General features: G+C 35.7%; 2 protein-coding genes across 6 annotated transcripts in view; both read left to right on the top strand.

Annotated features, from left to right (window-relative positions):
- The first annotated feature begins 77 nt into the window (after positions 1-77).
- On the top strand, positions 78-18,168 carry acox1 (acyl-CoA oxidase 1, palmitoyl). Of its 3 annotated transcripts, none has more exons than XM_043241777.1 (14): positions 78-294; positions 801-960; positions 6,171-6,331; positions 7,252-7,359; positions 7,456-7,575; positions 9,473-9,588; positions 10,253-10,422; positions 11,734-11,896; positions 12,024-12,214; positions 13,963-14,139; positions 14,280-14,385; positions 15,435-15,578; positions 16,929-17,135; positions 17,254-18,168. In XM_043241777.1, the coding sequence occupies exons 1-14, from the start codon at positions 186-188 to the stop codon at positions 17,302-17,304; spliced, it is 1,983 nt and encodes a 660-aa protein (XP_043097712.1). In that variant the 5' UTR covers positions 78-185; the 3' UTR covers positions 17,305-18,168. The 3 variants fall into 3 exon arrangements, with proteins under 3 accessions (XP_043097712.1, XP_043097711.1, XP_043097713.1); XM_043241776.1 differs by lacking the exon at positions 6,171-6,331 and adding an exon at positions 1,584-1,744; XM_043241778.1 differs by lacking the exon at positions 78-294 and adding an exon at positions 1,584-1,744 and having other exon boundaries at positions 827-960.
- A 649-nt stretch (positions 18,169-18,817) lies between these two features.
- Positions 18,818-26,475, top strand: part of LOC122347059 (inactive rhomboid protein 2-like) — a 45,926-nt gene continuing 38,268 nt past the window's right edge. Inside the window, exons 1-2 of one of the 3 annotated variants that reach the window (XM_043242055.1) lie at positions 18,818-19,140; positions 25,733-25,820. The gene's annotated coding sequence lies outside the window, so the exon portion shown is untranslated. Of the gene's footprint in view, positions 19,141-25,550; positions 25,570-25,729; positions 25,821-26,475 lie in introns of those variants that run through there. The other 2 variants (XM_043242054.1, XM_043242056.1) reach the window with 2 other exon arrangements.

The raw sequence follows: 26,475 nt of genomic DNA, 5'->3' as shown, positions 1-26,475 counted from the left end.
TTGGATCACGTGTTGCCTTTATGACCATTTTGTCAGCGATTCTATTGGTCAAGTTACAACTGACGTCACCCTCAAGGAAGTAACAAACCCCCAGTAGGCCAGAGTTGAAACGTTATACAACAAAATCAATAAAAGCTCACCAAGCAGAAGGGACGTCGTCCAGAAGAAAGTCCAACGGAATAGTCATGAATCCTGATATTAGACGAGAGCGCGAAAATGCGTCTTTTAATCCAGAAATCCTTACGAATACACTAGATGGGGGTGCAGAAAAGACACGCAGGAGGAGAGAAATAGGTAAATTATCAAACGATTAATAATAATTATTGAATTCAGAAACATTTCTCAGAAACTACAATTATTGTTTATCTAAAATACTAATTGAACAATGCATTCATTTATATTGTTCGGTTTGTTACTTGTTATAGTTTGATAATGAAAATTGTAAATGAAAAGTGTACGATTTATTTAGAAAAAGTCACTTTATAAGTATTTACAGTGAGACCTTGTTTCATAATAATAATAATAAATCACTATCATTATTGTTATTATATTAAAACATTTTTTCCCTTTCCTCCCATTTTTCATAAACAGGTGTTTGAGCCTCTTTCCTTGTTTATCTACTCTAAAGCCATACACTGTACCTAACCTGAAAAGAAAAGTCTTTCTCTATTTCTGTATTTTAATTCTTAACCCAGAAACCTTTTTATACCATCTAGTTTAAGATGTTAAAGAAAAAAGTTGGCACTTTTTACTTGTTGTGTTTCATTATTTGATATTATATTTCTGTTATTTTCTGCCAGAGTCTTTAGTTATTGGTGATCCCGACTTTCAGCATGAAGACCTGAACTTCCTCTCCCGCAGTGAGAGATACGATGCAGCAGTGCAGAAGAGTGCTCAGATGATTCTGAAGATTAGGGAATATGGTATCTCTGATCCAGAGGAGATCTACGCTTACAAGAGGTATGTGTATTATTCTGGTGTTATCTCAGCACCTTTGTAATTAGATGACACGTCATATATGGGTTTTATGATTGTTTCATTCCAGCTGTTCCTTTATTGTGCCTACAATGCTGAAAGAATCATCCTTTTATTTTTACTGGTTTTATCATCCAAACAGTGCATTTTTCTGGATTTGGAGTAAAATGTAGTGTTCTTTTTTTTAATTATTGTATTATTATTATTATTATTATTATTATTATTATTATTTTTTTTATTTTTTTGTTGAGGATGCTTTTTGCAGAAAGGATTGTAGATCTTCTAGATCCTTGTCCACCTAACCAATAGTATGATCTTGTAAAAAAGTCTTATGCGTGGCATGATAGCTGATTACAATGTGCAGTCAAAGGCAAGTTGCCAAGTTGCCTGATCAAAGGTCTGAGTTAAAAAAAGTGTGTTAAAGGGAATTAGGGTTTACCAACTGTACTCCTATTCTCAAGCAAAGTTAGTTGAAGCAGTTAAAATTCAATAAAAATGTATTAATTAAAAGCATGTATATGTAAATGTGCAAATACTTTTGCCTTGAAAAAAGCACTTCTGATAATCAGTGTAAATTTCTCTACTTTTTCTTTGTTCTTATTCTGCAGTATTGTGAGGGGTGTGTATCAAGAACCCTTAGGTCTCCATTTTGTCATGTTCATACCCACCTTAAACAGCCAGTGCACAGCTGAACAGCGCAAAAAATGGATCCCATTAGCCGAGTCATTCCATATGTTAGGCACCTATGCTCAGACAGAGCTGGGGCACGGTCAGTTCCTCTCTCTCAGACAATTATGGAAAATGTGTTTTATTTTTTGTTTAGGCCAAATTGAAAGTGTTGTAAACCTTGGGTTCAGCGGTAACAGTGGATATAGTTAAGTATAACCCTTGCAGGTGTTGACAGCTCGTATTCTAGTAGTTTACTGTTGGTATGATTAATAGACATTACGATTGCAAGTTAACTGTGGCTTATGTTTATCTCGGTTGCTTTTAGTGTATGTCGTTGTGTTATATCTTTCAGTACTGGCCAGTTATAGTTGATACTGTTTTCTACTTACGCTTCAGAAGAATGGTCCTGAACAGCACAAGATTAGGGTTAAAAATCTTTAGTCGAGTCTAAAATAACACAATATTAACTTCACACTTACTGAGCTGTCGTTTAAGATCAGTATCACATTTGCACTTGTGTGATATTGCCCTTAGCCTGTTGCTTTCATATGATAAAAATGATACGAAAAATCAAACAGGGGCATTTTAGGGACATCAGGCCTCATTTATCATTCTAACGTAGAAACGAATCAACTTACGACAAAGTTCATGAAACATTCATATGCCGGCAATCTCATTGCACATGAGATGAAAACAAATGCTGTTTGAATATTACGCCCCTAAAAACACCCATGTTTAGAAGCCTCGAGTTATGACAGGGAAAAAAAAATGGCCAAAAAGAGGAAGAGATCTCCTTAAAGAGAAATCTATCTTACCCAAAAACATCAGTTAACCTTTGTAATTGCAAACGATTATGTTACATTCAATTATGTAATTTATATGTAATCTATATTAAAATATTAGTAAATATACACATTATAGCCTCTTTCCCTCACTCTACAACATAGGCTATGTTTTAAATGTAATGGTAGGCCTATTCAAAACAGGACAAGAATGAAAAACAAGTAGTTATAAAATTCTACATTAAACCACAAAATAAAACACAAATTAGGCCATAGGTGTTTGCTTAATATTATATGGCTTTACTTCACTCATGTTCTAATATCCATAAACATGAGTTTGTTTGGACACTCACTGGACACTAAATTTAGAGCGAGTGGAGCTTTTAAAATAAACAGTGTTTGATTGACTGCGTTTTAGCTTTATGATTAATAGCTGAAGTGTTGAATAATGTTGTTTGTGTTGTGTGAGAGTGCGGCCAATTTTTTTTGTTGTACGTTCGTTTAGTAAATGAGGCCCATTACAACTGCATTTGCTAGACTTCATCACTCACTCATCACTCACTCATCACTCATTGTTTCCCTGCACCATTATTTGCCATCAATCTGTATGAAATGTCAGATAGGTCTGGGGCGGGTTAAGTGTGTTAAATGCTTTAATAATTGTAACAAGTTATTTTTCAATGTAATTATCATATTAAATTAAATGTCATGCCTTTATTTGGAAAGGACAATGCAGAGTAGACAGAAAAGTATTGGATGAAGAGAGAGGGAAGCGACAACAGCACAGGAACACAACGGCACAGGACGACATATAGTGCCGTTGGGCTTTGGATGTCCCCTGTTTGAATCCCGACTCGAGGATCGTTCCTGGTCCCGCCCCCCTCTCATCCTTCCACTACGCTTCCTGCCAATTCTGATCTGTTCTGTCACAATAAAGGCTTAAAATATCGAAAATAAATCGTAAAAAAAAGCTTGGGACGCTGTGACTGCAGTTGCAAGGCTAATATCACCAACTAATTGTGTTTTCTGTAATATTTTATATATTTAGGGCCCCAGACTATCTATTTTTACAGATGTGGAACAAGTGGAAAATTTAGGGGCACACTTTAAATCAGCCTGCAATGATCGTTCAGTGAGGAAATCTCCTGCTGATTTTGTATGTTTGCCCACTAACAAAGAAACAGTTTACAATGTCACTGCTATGTTTTGGTTTAAAAGTGAGAGACAGAATAACAACAACAACAAAATCCAGAAAAACGCATTTCAAAAAAGTTACATATTAATTTTCATTTTAACAAGTCAAGTAAATATTTGATCCCCTATCAATCAGCAAGACTTTCTCTTAAAGGGAGTGCTCCTAATCTCAGTTTGTTACCAGTAAAAAAAAAAGCATCTGTCTACAGAAGCAATCAATCCGATTCCAAACTCTCCACCATGGCCAAGTCAAAACAGCTGTCCAAGGATGTCAGGGAGAAGACTGTATCGGCCACAAGACCATTGACAAGAAGCTTGGTGAAAAAGTGAAAAAAGTTGGCGCTATTATTTGTCTCCCTCTGTCTGGGGCTCCATGCATAATCCATGCATGAGTTTCATGTGATCATGAGAACGGTGAGGAATTAGCCCAGATCTACACAAGAAGATCTTGTCAATAATCTCATGGCAGCTGGAAACATAGTCACCAAGAAAACAATTGGTAACACACTACAGTCTGAAGGACTGAAGAACCTGCATAGTCCCCCTGCTCAAGAAAGCCCATAAAAGCCCTTTGAAAGTTTTCAATCACGACTATAAGCCCTTTCACACATACGTACTTTTCTAGAAAATCAGTGGTAAATTGCCTGATACAGATCGTGTGTGAACATGCCCTTTTTTAAAATACTGTTAAATTCGTTCTGGAAATTTACCAGTGTGAGAAATTGTAACACTACCAGTAAGAAAATTCTGCTGTGTGTGAATGCAGAAGGAAAATTACCGATATACAAACGTACCACTTCAAAACGTGGTGACGTGTACTCCTGGCCAATCAGAACATTCTGATGCAGACGACACACTCACTCCTCACTGTTTACAGAAGAAAGAAATGCCATCCAACTAGAATGACAATGAATTTGGCAGTTTGAGACAGAAAAGATTCTTATAATTCTAGGCTAAAATCTGTAGTCTTAGTTAGTTTGACATGTTCACCAGCAGCCGATTAATGACCATTGCGATAAATTTTTAACTGACAATATTCTAGCAGTGTCAGAAGTATTTGCGCATAGTCCTGCAGTGTGACGTCTCCTATGATGAACATCAAACTTTCTTCGTATTTCAAGAAAAGCCATGATCATAATTAATGCTAGAGATTTCTTCTGTATGCCACAAACTCCTGTGCTTTCATCCTCTGCTCACAAAATTCATCTGATATGTTGCCTTTGCTATGATAAACACCTGTTGTGCTGCTCTGTTCATGGGCATGGTGCTGCTCATAATTCTTAAATACTCTGGTTTTTGCTGCCATTCATAAACTTTTCATGATAACCAACATTCAGCCGCATGCAGCGTAATAATGTGTGGGTTGATGGGAAACTCTGAACAAGATTTTTTTTTTGTTACACATCTTCATTGTAGTACAGTCTGACATTAATAACAACTGAGATCCTGCAGTGTGACATCATCATAATGTTCATACAGTCTTGACAAGTACAATCCTAAAGGACTTTTAAAAAATCGCACAGTGTGAGCCCGGCTTTAGAGAGCAAGACATTCATAGGACAAAAAGTCAGGTCCTGAGCAAACTATAAACATTGCCCCTTAAATATATGAAAACAAACAATCTATGACACTGCCTTCCGGTGCACTCAGTGTCTGAATTCACTCACTCCGTCAAGTGAACTGAATGAGTAGACTAATGTAGGGAATAGTGAATGAAGGTTTAGGGGGCCGTTTCGGATACAGCCCTAGTGCCTCACAGAGTTTAGCTCCAACCCTAATCAAACACACCTAAAGCAGGTAATCAAGGTCTTATAAGATATACTTGCAGTTTCCAGACAGGTCTGTTGAGGCAAGTTGCATCTAAACTCTGCAGGACACTGTCACTTCAGAATCAGGTTTGATATCTCCTGGTGTAAATGGTTCAATAGGATTAACTATGCGTAACATTAAGTTTAATAAAGGCTAAAACTATCTTAAAGTATAATCAATAAAGTTTAATCAGTTTCCAAAGAATTTCACAGCAAGCAGCCGGGCACACTGATATCAATTTAATGTAAAATATTAATGATGACGATGCTGTAACGTTTAAAACTCGGATAGCAGTTTCTTTCAGAGGTAATTAGGTGAAATTTCAAACTGGTTTATTGTATAGGTGGACCAATAAGTTTGATGCTCAGTTTACATGACATTCATTGCATTTGCATATTTGACCTGGTTTTTAATGTCAATTTTCATGTAAATGTTTGGGTTTTTTTTTAACATCATTTGCCCATGGGCCATGCTTGGATCGATGATTGCCGCTTAGAATGAACAGAGTAGTAAATCATTATTAAATTTGATGTTTAATCTGCATGACCTGCTTTAATGACTTTTTTTCACTCGAAATTTTCTTTTTCATGACACTGCACATTCAATCCCCACGTTTGTTTATTTGCTGTCTGAATAAATTTCTCCGATTTTCTACTCTTTCTACTTGTCTTTCTATCTCTTCCTGCAATATTTATTTCTTTTATAAACGCTCCACTCACTCTTACCCCTGCCCTACCAAAGCTGTGTGCACCGGGGGCGTCCAGAACCCCTTGACCTGCACTTGGGTATGTTCCTGCCGACGCTGTTGAACCAATCCTCCCCTGCACAACTGGACGCTTTCTTCATGCCAGCATGGAACTTGGAGATAATTGGCACCTACGCGCAGACTGAGATGGGGCACGGTAACAAATTTGACACTCACTTTTGCAATACTGAGGCACTGGTATGCATTGGATCCTGAGGTCATATAAATGACTGGATTACAGAAATTCACATTGTTGGATTGGGCAGTGATGTATAAAGTCAGTAGCAAAAATAAAACAAAATAAATGAATTAAAATAAAGATCAGTGGCCAGCACTCTTTTTGAAAATAAAACATGCAGCTCATTTGTGGGAACTGTGCAACTGTGTTGATTGATATCTACTTGAGATCCGATACTGCAGGTGTGTTTGTTATATGTGCTGAAGATTAGATTATTGGTTCTCTACGTCATTGTTGCGAATTTGTGATGAAATCTAGATTACATTTTGTTAAAAGTGTAAAAAAACAAACTGTAGATAGATACTGTATATCAAGAGAGAGTTAGAGAGCATAGGGTACTATGTTAGAACATTAGAAGTTAGGTTTAGAATTAGGGTTAGAACTGGCCTTTAACAAAGTGATAATAACTGAAACATACCTGTGAATAACTGTGTGCGCAATCACTATTTGCTGTTAGAGCATTTGCATGCACAAATCTTTGAAGTGAAATTTTGCCTGAAATTGTTGCCTGAAACTCCTCAATATCAGCTTGTGTCTGTATTAATTATGCAGTGTTACAAAAAAAAAATCATGTTTTTCTTTGGTTGATAAATAGTTTTTCTTGCTGTCGGACACCTTACAAGGGTTAACTTAACCATCCTGTCTAAACTGAAAAATTTTGAATACTGTTACACTGAACCGCCAAGAGGATAAGAGCTTGTATTTCTTCAAGTTTATTTGCTTAGTTATATTTCAATAATGAGCAATGTTTGACTTTGGAAATGCAATAAATTATGTTGAATTTCACTTTAATTTTCTTGTATTAGATCTGTAGTAACAGTTGTATTTCATCATTTTAGGCACACACATCCGTGGTCTTGAAACAACTGCTACATACGACCCTTCCACCCAAGAATTTGTTTTGAACAGTCCAACAATCTCTTCTATTAAATGGTGGCCAGGTGGATGTGAGTAAGCTGTGTTGAAATGTCCAAATCACATCAATATCTGTCTATTTATTTATCTGTCTGTCTATAATTTGTTCTCTGTATTTGTCTTTGTAGTGGGTAAAACCTCAAATCATGCTATAGTCCTGGCTCAGCTGTACACGCAGGGCAAGTGTCATGGCCTACATGCCTTTATCACACCCATTCGCTGTATGAAGACACACATGCCACTGCCAGGTATGTAATCTTGGTATAGTTGTGTGATTATAAATGTGGAGATACAGAATAGAGGATGTGTGAGGTTTTGTTTTTTGGGCTGCAGTTATTATTTAGGCTGTTTATCGATTCCAAGAACGCAAAAAATAGACTTGTGTTCTCGTAAAGTCTTACCAGGCTTAATATAACAATCCCGGAAGGACATGAGAACACAGAACACAGATTGTGAGAATTGATGTGCACTGTGTTCTTGTTGCTCAACTGACAGCCCGAGCAGTTTCTAAGGAATGAGACAGTAAATTTAAATTTTATACATTTATTTCTTTTTATTATAGACAATATTTTCATATTATTTTACAGCTTTTTACCACATTTATTTGCAAAAATGATTATGCTATGTTTAATGAATGATACATTGTTTTTAAAATGCCAATGAAAAGTATAGGCTTTCTCACTTTTGCAATTATGCAAAACAGCAAACATTTCCAAAGCATCACAAATTTGCAACGGGAATCTTTTAAGCAAGAAGAGAATTTAAAGCTCACAGGCTTCTGTGGATTCTCCAACCAGCTTTAATGATGACAGTGATGTTAATGATGAGAACACAAAGATGCTTGATCACAAAAACTCCTACTGAGAAATGGCCATAATCAACAGATTATGAAATGATTGTTATATATCACTTTACACCTACTTTTACAATCACTTGTTGCTTTTTAAATATGGGAATTGTTTGTCAGTATGTAGGCCAATGTGCATTTGTATTGGTTAGTTCTCACAAAAATCAAAATTAGCCTGTGTTTTACTCAACCTTCAGGCCTCCTAGCTGTATATGACTTTCTTCTTTCAGACGAATCCAATCAAAATTATATTAAAAATTGCAGTAAGCAATTGGCAATCTGTTAATATGTCACCTGCTGGAACAGTTTCCACTTATGATAGACACCGGAGGTGAGAGAAAAGTTTTCATTATATTTCAAATATGGATATTGTACAAAAATGCATAGATTTTCCACAAGAGGCCTTTATTTACCTCCAGAGCTGTGTGATGCTTGTTTTATGATGGATGCATACTCTATTTGACGTCTTGTGGACTGTTCAGCAGAAACACTCGCCGACTGCAATGATATGGAATAGCCAGGACAATTTTTAATATAACTCTGATTGTATTCGTCTGAAAGGAAAAAAGTCATATACACCTAGGATGCCTTGAGGGTAAATAAAACACAGGCTGATTTTCATTTTTGCTTGAACTAACCCCTTTAATCTGATGTGTGGTAGCAGTCCTAGATTTCAAAGTCAAGTGACCATTGTATGGCACCAATTGAAAAAGAACATTTTAATAACTTAAACGTGCCGATTAGGTGGATTTGCAAGTGGAGGGGTGATTGTAAAAGGTGGTTGGAGTGGGTTGAAGTTCACAAATTAAAAACAAACAAATCCTCTAAGGACCTATACATCTACTAAATCTGCTAAACCTTTATGAGCGGGAAGAACACACTCTTTCTAGTCAAATATCTATATATAAATGTGACAGTGCCACACGGCAAACAGTAACTGAAAGTCTAAAACAGTATATACCCACCAGAAATTTAAAATAACCTTTTTTATCTCTTTGTAGTAATAGACTTATATACTTAATAATAATAATAATAATAATAATAATAATAATAATAATTATTATTATTATTATTATTATACTAGTCATTCTGCCCTGGTAATGTGTGTGTGTCTCTGTGTGTGTGTGTGTGTATAGATATGTATATGCTATTTTATGTTTTTCTTTTTTAATTTATTGTATATTTAGACAAATGTTTCATTATTTGTTTAGTAATCTTATTTGTGTGTTGCATGTGTACAGTATGTAGTCTTCATTGGCTTTTAGCCACTGCTTTTTAAATAAGTTGTGTTTGAACAGGTGTGGTCGTTGGTGATATTGGCCCAAAATTTGGTTTTGATGAGGTGGATAATGGATACTTGAAACTGGAAAATGTCAGGATTCCACGTGAGAATATGTTGATGAAATATGCCAAGGTCAGCATTTTCTGCTCACACGTTTTGAGTTGATTAACAATCAAAGAAAATCTCTAATTTTAAATAGTTTTCAGTTAGTTTTGCAGTAGGCTTTTTACTGAAGCCTCATAATTATTATATTGTTTGATTGTGTGTGTTTTGGGGAATGTACTGTTTAACTGTTTTGTATTCCTTTGACATGAATTAATAAAGCTTTCCTAACCTCTCCTAACTGCAAGCAGTGATTACATTCCAGTGATTAGATGTATATTATTTAGCAACCCTTTAACCTCTTAAATTAGTTTGAATTATAAAAGCATTATTGGCAAATCCAGGTAATTTGAAAGGCTTTTTGAAAATCTGATAAAATGATCTTTAGAACCACCAAGATAATCAGGACATTACCTAGGATTGTCGGAAGGGGAGAAATTGGCTCAAAATCAGCCCAGTTATGTTGTGGTGTGTACCCAGCCTTACGAACTGGTCTGCACAGTCCGCTCTAAGAAAGATATGAACATTTTTTTGATCACAAATCAAATTAATGCAAACCTTTTTATTAAATGAATGACAAGTCTAATTTCTCTTGTTTTCAATGGTAAATTCAAACATAATTCTGAGGTGGATTAGTACCTTGTGTATATGGTGTATGCTTTTATTAAAACTTTTGCTGTTTGTGCTTGTGTAGGTTGAGCCGGACGGGTCTTACGTGAAGCCTCCTAGTGATAAACTCACATATGGCACCATGGTGTTTATTCGCTCAATGATCGTGGGGGAGTCCGCACGAGCTCTCTCCAAGTCCTGCACCATTGCCATTCGTTACAGTGCAGTCCGACACCAGTCTGAACTACGGCAAGGGTGGGTCTCACTCAAACACATACACATACGTTGTTGGGCTTTTCTTTAAAACTTTTGGTCCATACATATATATTTGGACACTGACCAATTTTTGTCTCTGTATGCCATCAGAAATTAAATTAAATTAAATGATCATGACAAAATTGATCGATTGATCAAAATTGTTTGTGGCTCTTTCTGCCTTTAGTTTTGTCTTCAGCAAGTGAAATTCGTTCAAATGAGGTGATTGTCTTGGTCGTTGAAGAATATTCCACTTTTTATTTTACCTTCTAAAACGCCTGCGTTGCTTTTGCTGTATGTGTTGGGTCGTTGTTCACTTGTTACTATGAAGCACCGTCCAATAACCTTGCTGTAGTTTGGCTGAATCTGGGCAGAATTCATCCGGCTGCTTTTTCTTCTGTCATGTCTTCAGTAAACACCAGTAACCCTGTGCCACTGGAAGCCATGCATGCTCATACCATCACACTGCTCCATAGTTGAATGCTTTTGGATCATGAGCTGAAGTCTTCTCCATTCTTTGTGTCTTTTCTCATTCTGGTACAGGGTGATCTTATGATCAAAAGTCCAAAGAATGCTTTTCCAAAAGTGGTCTGACTTTTGACAGATGTTTATGGATGATCTGGTCTTGTTTGCAGCTTGTGGTGAATCCTCTGAACCCTCTATTGTTCTTGTGAAGTCTTGTCTTCATGTCAACCTCCTGTAGAATGTTCTACTCTTGGCTGAATGTTGTAAACAGCTTTTTCTTTACCATGGAGAGGATCCTCTCCTGTTGTCCACTGTTGTTGTCCTTTGTGGACTTTGTGGTCCAGGCCTTTTTATGCTTCTGAGGTAACTGGTGTGTGCTTTTTAAAAAAAATGTTAGTTTACCTATTGCTTTGACCACCCTCCTTTTTTTCATCTCACTGATGGATTTTTTTTTTATTTGAAGCCTAACAGTTGTCTGTTTTACATGCATGGAAAGCTCTTTTGACTGCATTATGTGGGTTCAGAGCAACAGCTTCTAAATGCAGATAGAACACTTGGAATCATCTACAGAACTTTTACCTGCTTATGGCTGTGTTCAAACTTGGAGTTCTTGCTTGGTCATAGGTCAACTGTTAAGGGACGCTTGACGTAAAGCGTTTTTTTTTTTTTTTTTTTAACTTGAAAAGATGTTCTCAGCTGCAGAATGTTTTGGTCAGCAGCTAAAATAAAAAAAAATATTTGTCCTATGTCCAAATATATATGGACCTGACTGTATTTTTTTTTTTTTTTTGATGATGATGATGATGATGATTTAAACCACCTTTTTTTTTTTTTTTTTCTTTGTAGAGAGCCAGAGCCACAGATCCTAGACTATCAGACCCAGCAGTATAAACTCTTTCCTCTGCTGGCCACTGCCTATGCCTTCCACTTTGTGGGGCAATACATGAGTAAAACATATCATCGCATCACAGGAGACATTAATCAGGGTGACTTCAGTGGACTGCCAGAGGTATGAAGAAATATGTTCTATTTTACACATGTTCTTGAGTTTCATGTGCTTGTGTACGCCTGTGTTGTAGAACAGTTTCAGTGTCTTGATTTATCTACTTTATTTCTTTGTTCTGTTCTTTCTATAGCTACATGCTCTATCTGCAGGTCTGAAAGCTTTTACCACCTGGGTGGCCAATGCAGGAATTGAGGTTTGTCGCATGTCGTGTGGTGGTCACGGTTACTCCCGCTGCAGCAGTTTACCTGACATCTATGTCACCTTTACACCGACCTGCACTTATGAGGGGGAGAATACTGTTATGATGCTGCAGACAGCTAGGTAAAAAAAAAACACCTGTTCACACACACACACACACACACACAAAATTACACATTGATTTACTTACCCTCAAGACACTTTATGTGTATTTGACATTGTTCTTTCAGAGGAATCCAATCAGAGTTATATTTAAAAAGATCCTGGCTCTGACAATCTTTATAGTGGAAGAGAGTGGTATAAAAGAAGTCAATAATAAAAAGTGCCTCCGGGGGTGAAATAAAGAACTCTTGTAGTTAATTGATGCATTTTTGTAAGAGAAATATACATACAATTTAATAACACTAACCTTTAGTTTTCACTGTCATATGCACATAAATGAAGTAGGAATGAAGTGTAATCTCCGGTGAGAAGTTACAAACACAAAGGATGGAGAAAAACACTGGTTATGAATTAGAAGTACAAAATGAGGATTTGTGAAGAAAAATGTCAAAGGATTCTGATACAAGCCAATGAGAGGCTTTTTCTTTGCTAAAGGAAACTTTGGGTCTTTTGCTCCTGTACACAAATGATCCCTTTAACTATTTTTAACATCAGCAACATATTTGGATGGAATTAACCTTAAAAACTGTTGAACAATATTGAGTTGCAATGAATAAAATGGGTGTCTGTGACTTCATGCAGTCATTTAGGATCGGTTTTTAATTCCATAATTACATTTCACAATTAAAAAATAAAATAAAATTGTCTGTTGTGTGGATGTTTAATGCGTAAACAAACCTGGGATTATCAGAGATAGATAAAACATATCATTACCATCCATCTTTGAAATCTGGAAACTGATTGTGTCTTTTATTATTATTTTATTATTATTATTATTTGAACTATTTTATATTTATTGTTGTATATACTACAGTATTTAGATTAATGTGTTGCCTCACCTAACTAATGTTCTGTATAAATATGCTAGTACACAAATGATTAATTCATCAAAGAAACACTGTAGTATTAGTCTATTATAATTCAAGTCTATAATTAGCCAAGATAAAATGTGAAATTCAGCCTATAAACTGAACTTCTAGTAATAATTATAGCCATGTAGAATCATCAAAGCTTTACTGGCATGTAACTGCTTTTAACAAAACCATCTAGAATATTAATTGAACACTTAGCATTCCAATATCCCTCCTGAGGTACACATTTAAAGAAGACCTAGGAATGCTAAAGGGTTAAAAAGATCGACATGAGGGTTGAAAAATTAGATAAAAATAATTATTATAGATATATTTTCTAGATATATAATTATTTATATATAATTTATATATATAATGCCAATGAACTAACAAGACTATGGGATGGATAAACATTTGCCTTGTAGGCCTATTTGATTTCATATACTTTATGATAAACTTTGTTTGTGTGCTGAATACATCACGCACAAAATACAGTCCGGTAGCAGTGTGCAGTTTTTAATGATGACACATACACATTGTGAATATAGAAATATTTATATTTGTGCAGAATGAGGGAGGTAGGCTTCAAGTTACACTTTTAAATGAATACATTTTGACAGTTTATATTTAGCCTAAATACTGCATCTAAAATTAGCGTAATTGTATTTATATTGTTCTGAAAACTTTTCATTTAGCATGCACTGTTTATGAATATAATAATATTATGCTATGTACGGCCTGCAGATTTTTTCTTCTTTTTGTTAATTCAGCAACAGAACTCTTTGTTATATACCTGTATCTTAATGAACTGATTGATTTATACTACTTTTTATTACTTAATGTTTTCTGTTGATTTAGGTTTTTACTGAAGAGCTACAAACAAGCACGGGCAGGTCAGCAGTTGACGGGCATTGTTTCTTACCTGAATGAACCTCAGACGAGGATACAGCCCCACTCCGTGTCCTCCCGGCCCACTGTTGTTAATATCAATGACCTGGCCAGCCTCGTGGAGGCATACAAATACAGAGCTGCCAAGTAAGTTCAATCGAAAAAAAAGATTTTATTTTAACATGGGTTGTAAAGTGTGCCATCGATACCAGCTGTTAAAACCTTAAGCGCACTTAGTATGTAGAATTTTTTTTTTGCAGAGACTTACAGTAAAAATGTTCTCACAGGTTAGTTGAAATGGCAGCTAAGAACCTCCAGGTGGAGCTACAGCACAGCAAGAGTAATGAAGACGCCTGGAACAACAGTTCCATTGATCTAGTCCGAGCATCTGATGTAAGGTTTCTTAAAGTGAACTTTTTAGCTATAATGCTAATACAGGAGTGTCCAATCCTGGCCGTGGAGGGCTTCTGTCCTGAACTGTTTAGAGGCAAGCCCAATTTAACAAAGCTAAGATTAGGTAATCAGTTTGCAGTTTGTAGTTCTAGTTTGCAGGTTCTTCCAAAGACTGCTTCCGGACTAACTTTTGAATCAAACTTAACAGTCTGATGATCTATAACGAAATAGAACAAAAAGCTTTGGTGATAACTAAGCAAATGTTTAATTACTACAATACTCATTTCTTATTAGAAATTAAATCAAACGTTGAAAAAGATGTTTAAAAACATAAATTTACACAGACCTCCAACCACAACTTAATAATATATATATATATTTTTCAAGTTGTCACAAGATGGGACATCCCTGTTCTAATGCCATGCATGTTAATTAGAACATAGTTCAGGCTGTCAATCAAAATCAGAGTTTTGTTCAGATTGGAATCTGATCATATTTAGTGATATTTTGGTAAAGAAGTATACGAAATAAGTCAGTCTGACCACTCAGATTTGGATTTTTGGCTATGTTACTTTCTCATTCACGTAAAGCCTAAAAATGTCAAAGAGTTTTTGTAGGAAACCGTCTGAATGTCTTTATAGAAACAAGTTTGTTTTGTTGTGAATTGAACGGAAAATGACAATAGACTACTGGTCTACACACCTTGTTGTCATGATGTTTTGTCAAAATCTTGCAAATCTGTACTGTTCTAGTGTTTTTTTGACATAGACATACCAACACAACACTGTTGCTGTAGAAACTAAAGCGGATATTCCATAAAACAAAAGCACACAAATGTGATCTGAACATACGATACACAGTGCAGAGCCATCATTTAGATCAGATTCCAATCGGGTAAACTAATTATTGGATTTTAGTCTGACAATGGAAACATAGCTTAATTGTTTTGGTGTACAAACCCCCCAAAAACGATTTGATTTCTGATTATTTGTACAGATTGAGCAGTGAGCTGTGTTTGAGTAATGTTTCTCTTCCTTGTCTCTCTACAGGCACACTGTCATTATGTGGTGGTAAAGCTGTTTGCTGCTAAACTCAGTGAGATTGGGGATACTGCTGTCCACTCAGTGCTCAGCACTTTGGCTCTGCTTTATGCTCTTCATGGAGTTGCACTGAACTCTGGAGACTTTTTACAGGTTATACCATACGCATTTAGTTTTTAAAATTTGCTCATCCCACAATAACAGAGCCAGGATATTGCCATGCAGGGGGCTGTTTTTGTGCCTACCACACAACTGAATACAGTTCTTTTTTTTTTCTTTTTTTTTCGAGTTGTGGATTAGATCAGGAAATACTTAATGACTTTTTTACATTTTTGTATTATTTCTCACCTCCAGACAAGAGTCTCACACTTGTAATAGTTTAGCTTGCTCGGTTAGCTTGGTTCTGGTTCTCAAAGCCTCCAAAAGATTTGTTTTCCTTCATTTCATTCTCATAAGAATGAGACGTGTAGATAACTTCATAGATTTTCATCGACAGTCATTGAAACTCAAATTCATTCATCATTCACCTTACAGTCTAACTTGGAGTTTTTTTGAAATAGTCTTTTTGGAAAAGAAAAATGTAATAAATGTAAAATTCAGTTGTAAATGAAAGATTATAAAATGTCAGCATTACCAAGTGATTTTACAGCACAGGGAAGTGACATTGAACTTTGAGAGCTTGCATGTTTGCATGACGACTCGATTTCTGTGTGCACTGCCCCTCAGTCCAAACTAGAACCATTATATCCAAACTGTGACATCTAGTCCATGTTTGCAGTCTTTCTGTTCTGGTAAAATGGACTCTAAGGGCCTGTTTACACGTGGTCATTACACTTGGTGTTTTCATTGATCAGATATCTATCTGTTTAAAACATTTCCATTTACTCTGTCGTTGCAAAACAGATATAAAAGCGCTATATTTAAATTTAATGGTCTTCATGTCAACAAAATCAAAATAAAACGTCTTATTACTTTTAATGAAGATGACTGTGTGTTAACCATCTGCATTTTAATTTCAGTTTCATTCAAACGCTTCACCGGGATGTGGCTGCTAGAGGATAATAAAGTGATTTTTTTTCTTCTTAAGAGAAAAAAAGATGTACTTACGAACTTCTTCGAATTTATCTTAAGAAATTTCTTAATTTCTTCAGGAGGTTTTCGTGAATCCTCCCTCTGGTCTTTTCACGATTGGACAGCTATCTGATCAGACAAAATGCATGAAGTGACCACGGGTAAACAACCCTTAAGACATTGGTCTCAAACTCATTAGCTCGTTTAGCTCCAGCTCCAAGCTCTTCAGGATCACAAGCAGGTGTGAGCTCTGCATCAGTTTGAGAACACTGCTCTTAGACATATATATTTTTGTTCAATATAATGCTGTCTGGAATGAGAATATCATTTTCATCAGATTTGTGGAGACTATTGATCTTAGACCATCACCCACACTTCAAGTTTAGAATATGTGTTCTATGAACAGCTGATCATATTTTTTTTCTTTGTCAGGCTGGTCTGCTAACTGTTCCTCAGCTGGCTCAGATCTCACAGAGGCTGAAGGATCTTCTCTCAGAGATAAGGCCCAACGCAGTGGCTTTGGTTGATGCCTTTGACTACCGTGATGAGATGCTTAATTCTGCTCTGGGAAGATACGATGGCAACGTCTATGAGCACATGTTTGAGTGGGCCAAGAGGTCGCCTCTGAACCATACTGAGGTGTGTATTCAGGGCATTCAATGTGTGTATTGGATTCATTTTTAGTGATGCATGTTTCCAGAATTTCAAGATTTCATAATACCTCCGTACTAATCCATTATTTAACTTATTTTTTAAGGTACATGAGTCCCACCACAAGTACCTAAAGCCACTACAGTCCAAACTGTAAGAAGTGCCTTTATTGGAGAAAGGGAAGAGTCTGTCCAAGAAAAATAATACTGTTAGCTCTCCTGTCCACCACCACTGGGTTTTCTGGTCATCTACTGTAGAAAATGAATTTGTCAGTAAAGAAATTATATTAATTTTTAAAGGATATGGTTCTATGCCTAATTCTAATTATTTAGAGCAGTAAGTCATGATTGCTTACTTTGTGCACTTAATGATCATTTCAAGTTAAATCACTTAGATTACTTTTTGTAATTGTATAAATTGTATTCATTTTTGCTTAATTGGTTTTTCTACAGGATTTAAGGTTACAATAAACTGATGGTTTATGATGCTTCAGATTCTAAAAGCTGAAATTAAGAGACTATATTTAAATAAATTCTCAATTCTCTGTGTGACAAACTTGAAATGCACAACGTGAATATTGCACAATGAATAAATAATGTTTGAGTTTAAAATGATTAATTACTAAATAATGAATCATTTGACTTCTCAGCATCTCTTAAAATCATGCCTTAAGATCCTCAGACAGGAATCTTTTATTTCATTTTCTTTTTATTTCTTTTGTAGCGACAGTCAGAATTATTGTGCAGTATTAGTGTCATTCCATTGCAGTTATTTACACCATTTACATAGTCATCTACTAATTTGTGTCCTGATTTTTTTCTGTTGTTATTTCAACTTTTATGCTACATTAATAAAGGAATAAATTAACACTTACAGCAGTGTTTAAATAGCATTTCACTTACATTTATGAATGTGGTCTCGCGATTTGCATGTCTGATTACAATTCAAAGATACAATTGTTGTAGTACAATGTTTTTTTTTTTCACCTTTCTTCCAAACCTAATAAAAAATGAATTCAGAAGGCTTTTTTGTAGCATTTTTATTAAATTATTATAACCATTGTAACAAACATGAAGAACATTTCCACAAATCTTATTTAATCACAACAGGGATTACACACATGCTCGACTTTAAGAGAACACTGTCTGGGTTTTTGCATTTTTTTTTCTGGGTCTTCTGAAGCAGTGCCTATCCAGTGATATTCATAGGCGTTTTGGAAATGAAGTCTCTGTTGAGAACTCCGAATATAAGCAGAGGTCGGACCCGATTGAAACTTAAGATGTTTACGCAGCCGACCACGAATGTCAAGATGGATATCTCTGACTGAACATGAAATATAAAAAATATAAATCTTGCGTATCTGGTTGGATGAACTGGGTCTTTTTAGGCTACTCCAGAAGATCGATCTGCAAGCAAAGTGATGTAATGCTTTTATTTAAATTAATTATTTTTTCAAATCCGTAGAAACCGACTCATCTACGCATTAGGTGGCGTGAGGGCGCATACATTTTTTCTTTTATTTGGAGTGAACTATCTTTTAAAAATGAAGAAAGCTCACAAAAAATGTGTAATGTCATTCATTCCTCCTTGCTAATCCCTAAAGTTAAGCGGGCCGTTCAGCCAGTGTTTGTAGACGAGCAGGGAACTCTCCCAGTTTCCACCTCGACGTCATGAAGGAAGCGCAGCAGGAAGGGAGGAGAAATGAGCCCGGGCTTCCTTCTCTTATCACTAGTTCTCTTTCATAAACACTATTTAAACGTGCTAGCTTCTTGCTACGCGTGCCAATACATCAACACACTTTTTAAAGGTTTAAACAAGTTAGTTTTCTAAGTTTTCAAGTTAGTAACGAAAGATCCCGGTTCTCCTGCTGAACGCGTGAATGAAAGAAAAGCGAAACGCGTGAAGTGCTGGAACACACGGCACAGAAGAGAAAGGGTCTCTTGAGGTCAATGGCGCGCTTCTGGAGGACGTACACTCATCTGTTATCTGTCAGGTAAGACGATAGTAACGGATCAGAAGTTGTGGTGAATCTAAATCTGTGTGGAAGAGATGAAGAGCAGAGGTAATTGAGCGGTTGCAGTCACTTAGGCTAACAACAGTAGCAGTCAGACTATCTGATATATTGTTTTAGATGTAGGCTTTACGTTTATGCTTAAGAAAATTCAAGCGACGTCTTTTATTTACTATTGTCTTTGTGACTTTTTGTTGAGGAAGCGGTTAAAAATGATTTGTAGCGGGTTTTGATAGTCCAACGTGACAATAGAACCGTCTGTTACTTAGGAAATTAAACACTATGTAAGGCCACACCGTGAACAGCCCGTGGCAGAAATACAATAAAGATATAGGAGCATGTATTTCCCTGAGCACATGTCGTTTGCACAACACCCTTGAGCCCTAAACAAGACTTTAATAATAGAGTTGTTGTAGTATTTTAAGAGCTTGAAGAGCCCGGAAAGTTCAGTTGGTGCACAGACATCTGCTGAAGAGAGAAGTAGGAAATACATGACTAGGGGTTTAGAGCAGGAGCTAGAGAGAGGCTTACCATGTCATGGCATGTCTGCCCGAAAACAAGAATTTAGTTCCTTCTACTGACTATTTAAATTTTTTTTAATTGTATTTATTATGCTCAGAACCATCACCTCCAGATGACTGACATTTCCAGATCTTCAAAGACAGACAATGATACTCTTGCTTTTTGTATTTTCCTTATATTCTCTAGTTGAATTCATGTAGCCCAGAGAGAGGAATGTGCACAGGGCTTTCTGCCTGACAAGTTCATACTTGCTCTTCCTGTGAAGACCAATCTTTCTATATATTGGTGATTCTATAATTTGGTGCATTTGGTGTCTAAAGTTATTTATTTTTTTCCAAAAACTCCAATTGCGGGCATAAACACATGACACTAATGAAAACATTAAAATGACCTTTAAATAACCCAATGTGAGATCAATAATAAATTCTGTTTTTCTTCTGATATTGTGGTAACATGTTTGACAATATACTCTAGGTGTATTAAAATAATAATTTTTTTTTTTTTTTTTTTTTTTTTAGAGAGAGCACAGATACTTTTTTTAGTGCTTCAGATATCATCAGTGAGTGAATGTGACATCATTTCCTGTTATTTACACAATTCTGAGAGATAATTCTACTAATTTGAAAAGGCAAAAAAAGATAACTATAACGGATGATGCAAGATTTGTGGAGAGACATTTTTCTTAAACATTTTATTTTTTTTTAACAATTTAAAGTTGTAGAATTAGGTAACTATTTATTTAGGGCTTTTAAAAATAAAAAGAATAACATTTTGCCAAAAGAAAAGTACTATAATATTTTTTTTGCGCAATGATGCATGATATAAAAAGCACACTGCCTAATTCAGACAAGAAGAAATCATGATTTTCAGCTTTTTCTTTAAAGACACTTTCTTAAAATAATTATTATGTTTATGGACTGTAACATCTTGTAATCCATAACAATTAGTAAGAATAATAATAAATAATAATAATAATAATAATAATAAATAATAATACATTAAAATAATAAAAATATGAACAAAAAAGCCAAACAAAATTGACATCGGATTATATATATATATATATATATATATATATATATATATATATATATATATATATATATATATATAATAATTAATGGTAGACCAATATCTGTTCTACTTTAGATTACTTTATTTATTCTTTTATAAATATTTAATAAAAATATAATTGAAAAAGGAAGTTAACACTGTAACCAGCAGGGAACATTATGTACATTGGGAATACTATTTTATTTTAAATAAAGCCAAGGTAACACTCATTTTACATACAGAACACAGTGAAAAATAACAGTGAGCAAATGCATAAAGGGCAGCATATTTTGAAGTCATGAGTATAAAAATTGTCATTTGCCCCTGAACTCTCCTACTATCTGCATTCAATTCTCACAGAGAACACGGGACTATCCAGGATACAAATGCACACTTCACAAAACCTCACAGCTGGATCATACTCAGTTTGCAAGGTTTGTGAAGAAAAACGGCACTGTTTTTCCATATTCCACTAAGTTCTTCCCTCAACGTCAACGAGTTGATACGTACCTCTCTTGTCTCTGCACTTTCGGCACTATGTTATACTATGTTATCGTTTAGCTTAGCTCCTATCATTTCTTAGGATCCAAACAGGGATACACCAAACACGTTTCTCCTATTTTAAAGACGGTTGACTAGTTACACAAGTAAGTATGAGGACACAAAATAAAATGTGGTGATTTTGTAAGCGGATGAAAAGAGAGAACTATAATGTATGGCAGAAGAGCACTGAGAGTGGAAACACTGCAGTAGATTGACAAAGTGCTCTACCTCCATACATGAGCTCTGTGGTTTCTAAATTCATCACTGTTTGGATCGTAATGAATGAATGTAGCTAAGCTAAATTCTAGAATGGTGGTGCTGTGTGCTAGAGTGAGAGAGACGGGAGAGGTACGTATCAACTCGACGAAGTTGAGGAAGAACATAGTGGAATATGGAAAAACAGTGCCCTTTTCCTTTTAAATGTTCATTAGACATTCAGATATTTGTTTAAATGATATAAATCTGTATTGCTGAATGCTGATGGCAAAGAGAAAATAATATCATTATTGAAATATCTACATTTTCTGCCCCCTTATCTTGAGTTATATGATCATTCCTAATGCATAATAACAGACTGAATCATTCAGTGAAGGAAAGCACTCAAATGTGCACACGCACTTAGTCTAAGCAGATTTCATCAAGTTGTTGTCTGTGTGCTCTGTATGTGTGTTTTTTTTTATATTTTTGCAATATATACAGTACAGACCAAAAGTTTGGACACACCTTCTCATTCAAAGAGTTTTCTTTATTTTCATGACTGTGAAAATTGTAGATTCACACTGAAGGCATCAAAACTATGAATTAACACATGTGGAATTGTATACATAACAAAAAAGAGTGAAACAACTGAAAATATATGGTTCTTTAAAGTAGCCACCTTTTGCTTCGATTACTGCTTTGCACATTCTCTTGATGAGCTTCAAGAGGTAGTCACCTGAAATGGTCTTCACTTCACAGGTGTGTCCTGTCAGGTTTAATAAGTGGGATTTCTTGCCTTATAAATGGGATTGGGACCATCAGTTGTGTTCTGCAGAAGTCAGGTGGATACACAGCTGATAGTCTCACTGAATAGACTGTTTGAATTTGTATTATCGCAAGAAAAAAGCAGCTAAGTGAAGAAAAACGAGTGGCCATCATTACTTTGAGAAATGAAGGTCAGTCAGTCCGAAAAATTGGGCAAACTTTGAAAGTGTCCTCAAGTGCAGTCACAAAAACCATAAAGCGCTACAAAGAAACTGGCTCACATGTGGACCGCCCCAGGAAAGGAAGACCAAGAGTCACCTCTGCTGCGGAGGATAAATTCATCCGAGTCACCAGCCTCAGAAATCACAGGTTAACAGCAGCTCAGATTAGAGACCAGGTCAATGCCACAAAGAGTTCTAGCAGCAGACACATCTCTAGAAAAACTGTGAATCAGGCCTTCATGGTAGAATATCTGCTAGGAAACCACTCCTAAGGACATGCAACAAGCAGAAGAGACTTGTTTGGGCTAAAGAACAAAAGGAATGGACATTAGACCAGTGGAAATCTGTGCTTTGGTCTAAGTCCAAATTTGAGATCTTTGGTTCCAACCACTGTGTCTTTGTGCGACGCAGAAAAGGTGAACGGATGGACTCTATATGCCTGGTTTCCACCGTGAAGCATGGAGGAGGAGGTGTGATGGTGTGGGGGTGCTTTGCTGGTGACACTGTTGGGCATTTATTCAAAAGTGAAGGCATACTGAACCAGCATGGCTACCACAGCATCTTGCAGCGGCATGCTATTCCATCCAGTTTTCGTTTAGTTGGACCATAATTTAATTTTCAACAGGACAATGACCCCAAACACACCTCCAGGTTGTGTAAGGGCTATTTGACCAAGAAGGAGAGTGATGGGGTGCTGCGCCAGATGACCTGGCCTCCACAGTAACCGGACCTGAACCCAGTCGAGATGGTTTGGGGTAAGCTGGACCGCAGAGTGAAGGCAAAAGGGCCAACAAGTGCTAAGCATCTCTGGGAACTCTTTCAAGACTGTTGGAAGACCATTTCAGGTGACTACCTCTTGAAGCTCATCAAGAGAATGCCAAGAGTGTGCAAAGCAGTAATCAAAGCAAAAGGTGGCTACTTTGAAGAACCTAGAATATGAGATATATTTTCAGTTGTTTCACTCTTTTTTGTTATGTATACAATTCCACATGTGTTAATTCATAGTTTTGATGCCTTCAGTGTGAATCTACAATTTTCACAGTCATGAAAATAAAGAAAACTCTTTGAATGAGAAGGTGTGTCCAAACATTTGGTCTGTACTGTATATATATTTTGCAAAGTAACCTGCCGAATTACCTACTCATTTGACAGTTACCCGCCACAGCTGATTCTTACCCACATTTGGGTGATCATTTCCAACCCTACACATGTATGTATCACATGTTTTTATTTTAAAACATTGCCTGAATTCATTTATTTTTATTTTGCCCTAATATTATTCCAGGTTAGCTTTTTTTTTCTCATCAGGAAAATAGCTTTTGCCTATATACACTGAAAGTCAATTTCCAATGTTGTTTTAACCCGTTTGATATTCATTGTACGTTCAATAATAGTCGAAACATTGTTTGGAATACCTTCTTTTGTGTTCAACAAAGAAGAAAAGACACAGACATTGTGACTGAATGATGATAAAACAACAATTTCTGGGTGACCTGTACTTTAAAACCGCCTTTCTGGTCTGGTACTTCAAGACAAGACTGTAGCAACTTACTCCCTAGTGAAAGTAATAATGAACTTTTAATTTGTAATGCTACCTTTCTCTCTGTATTTTCTAACTAAATAAACAAACCAACCCTGAAAACAACTGCATTTGCCTTCTGTTTGATAATAATAAAAGTAGTGAACAATTAATAGCAATTTGTATATAAAAATGTCCACTGTCATATTTTATGGAACAGGAGTTACCAAAGCTAAAGTGTTTATTAAATACCATGATTATGTAATACAGACAATGCAGGTTATTACAATGCAGAGCATAAATTCCACATTTGCAAAGGGTCTGTTATCGGTAACTTTTCATTAGGGGCGTGCAGAAATAGTCAAACTTTTGAATATTTGACCTGTAATTATTATTTGAACAGTAAAAACACTATTTGAATTTTACTATGTGGTGATTTGCTGACCGCAAATACTGGGAATCCAAGAAGCAGTTATAACTAAATGCACTTGTTAACACTCTCCGCAGTGACACCAAGTTGATAGCATTTGATCACAGAATGTCGTCATCTTCCTGCCTTGAGAAGTTTGGAATGACCTTGTCAAAAATAATCTTACTAAATTATCTGACAAAATGTAATTACTTCTGATCGAATGAATTAGTGAAACTGATTTATCATAAAATTACCACCACAATGGGAAATGGCATCAAATCCACACACAGAGGACCGAAGAAAGACAGCTGTCCATCTCCACAAGCGTAGCTGTACTCCGACTGAGTCGAGAATATAGTTTATCTCAAAGCAAAGCAAAAAGTTTCCTTGAGGGAGAGTGGTTTAACACAAAGTGCTAAGATACTATTAGCACAAGTTATCTTTGTCAGCATGTTCTTACTGTTATCAGACTGATACCATTGTTTCTCTCAGAATTAATAAAACTATGTAAACACAATAAATATAGGGTAGCACGAGTTTACACTCACCAGCCACTTTATTAGGTACACCTGTCCAACTGTTTAACAAAAATTTCTGATCAGCCAATCTCATGGCAGCAACTCAATGCATTTAGGCATGTAGACATGGTCAAGATGATGCAGTTCATACCAAGCATCAGAATAGGGAAGAATGGTGATTTAAGTGACTTTGAAGAGTAGAGAGACACAGAACCCAAGCAGTCTGAAGTCCAGTGTAAGGGTTTCTGAAGTGCCGTGACATCTGCTGGTGTTGTATTTGATCAAGTTAAAGGACAATGCTTTCATCTGCTACAAAAACATTTTAAAAAGCTGTAAGCTCTGATCATCAACTTTACTTGTATTTTATCTCAAATATATGAAAGTTTCACTTTTTGAAATAATTGCAAACAAGTTTTTAACAATATTCTAATTGTTTGAGATGTACCTGCATACAAAAATGTCTACCTTCTCACCTTCATCTGTTACTCCTGATAAAGTGTGTTCATCACACTGTTGACCTCGTGTTGCATGTAGTAATCATGTCTTTATTCCTTTGTACAAAAGGAAGCTGACATTTGTGCAACACCCATTACTCAACACTGAGAAATGCATTGTGTGAAAAATAAAAAAGGGAATTTACGGACTCAAAATTAACACAAGGTCTTGAATCCAGACTAAAATCTTTGTACTATTTAGATTTTTTTTATTTACACTTTTTATTATATTGTTACAGATTTGCTTGGTAGCATTTAGTACTCAAGCATTTTATTTAATGAAGTCTTAAAGAGTATGCTGTTCTGATCTTTTTCTGTATTTTCAGCAGAAAGACTGCTCTGAAGATTAGTCAGTGAGTTACCGTTCCTCTTTTCAACTCCAATCATCCAAGACAAGGAGCGGTTTCTTCTGACATAGTAAGTGTGGTGTTTTTAATGCTATGCTTTGTTGCTCACACATCAGCTTGTTGTTAGTCATCAGTCAAATTTGAAATGTCAAAAATGTTAACTAGCACCAAACATAGTCATATAAAATATACATTATGAATAGGGTCCATAACATCTACAATGCCAGTTTCAATGGGATCATTTTCGGTACACTTTTGAATAGTCTTAATTTGTCGGCGTCATTCTGCATAACAGAATATTCTGTATAAAGGAAATATATCAATAATCAATTCATCTTGAGTGTTTACTTTGTGTGTGAACAGCATTTTAGGTTGTAAACCTTTAATTGTAACACGCATGTGATTGCGTATGTCTTACAGATTGTTCATTAATAATTGTCTATGCTTTGAAAGTTCAGTCGCAAAGGTCAAAGTTGAAACTGTTTTCTACAGCGCTGACAGTTCACTGCATAGAGGACAAAACATGTCCAAAGCAGTAATTCACTGATTTTATAAACAGTGTAACTGTGCTGTACATGATCCAATTTATGGTAATGTTACTTATTCTACTTTTCTTTGTGCAATTACAGATAATGTCGTTTTAATAGTTTTAATTTCTCTGCATGTATGAGGGATTATTAGCTAGTGTTTAGCATTCTGCAATTCTGCAATTTTCATCTTTGAAC

This window comes from Puntigrus tetrazona, chromosome 6 (assembly GCF_018831695.1).
Source record: "Puntigrus tetrazona isolate hp1 chromosome 6, ASM1883169v1, whole genome shotgun sequence".
NCBI classification, from domain to species: domain Eukaryota; kingdom Metazoa; phylum Chordata; class Actinopteri; order Cypriniformes; family Cyprinidae; genus Puntigrus; species Puntigrus tetrazona.
This window is presented reverse-complemented; position numbering and strand designations above follow the sequence as displayed.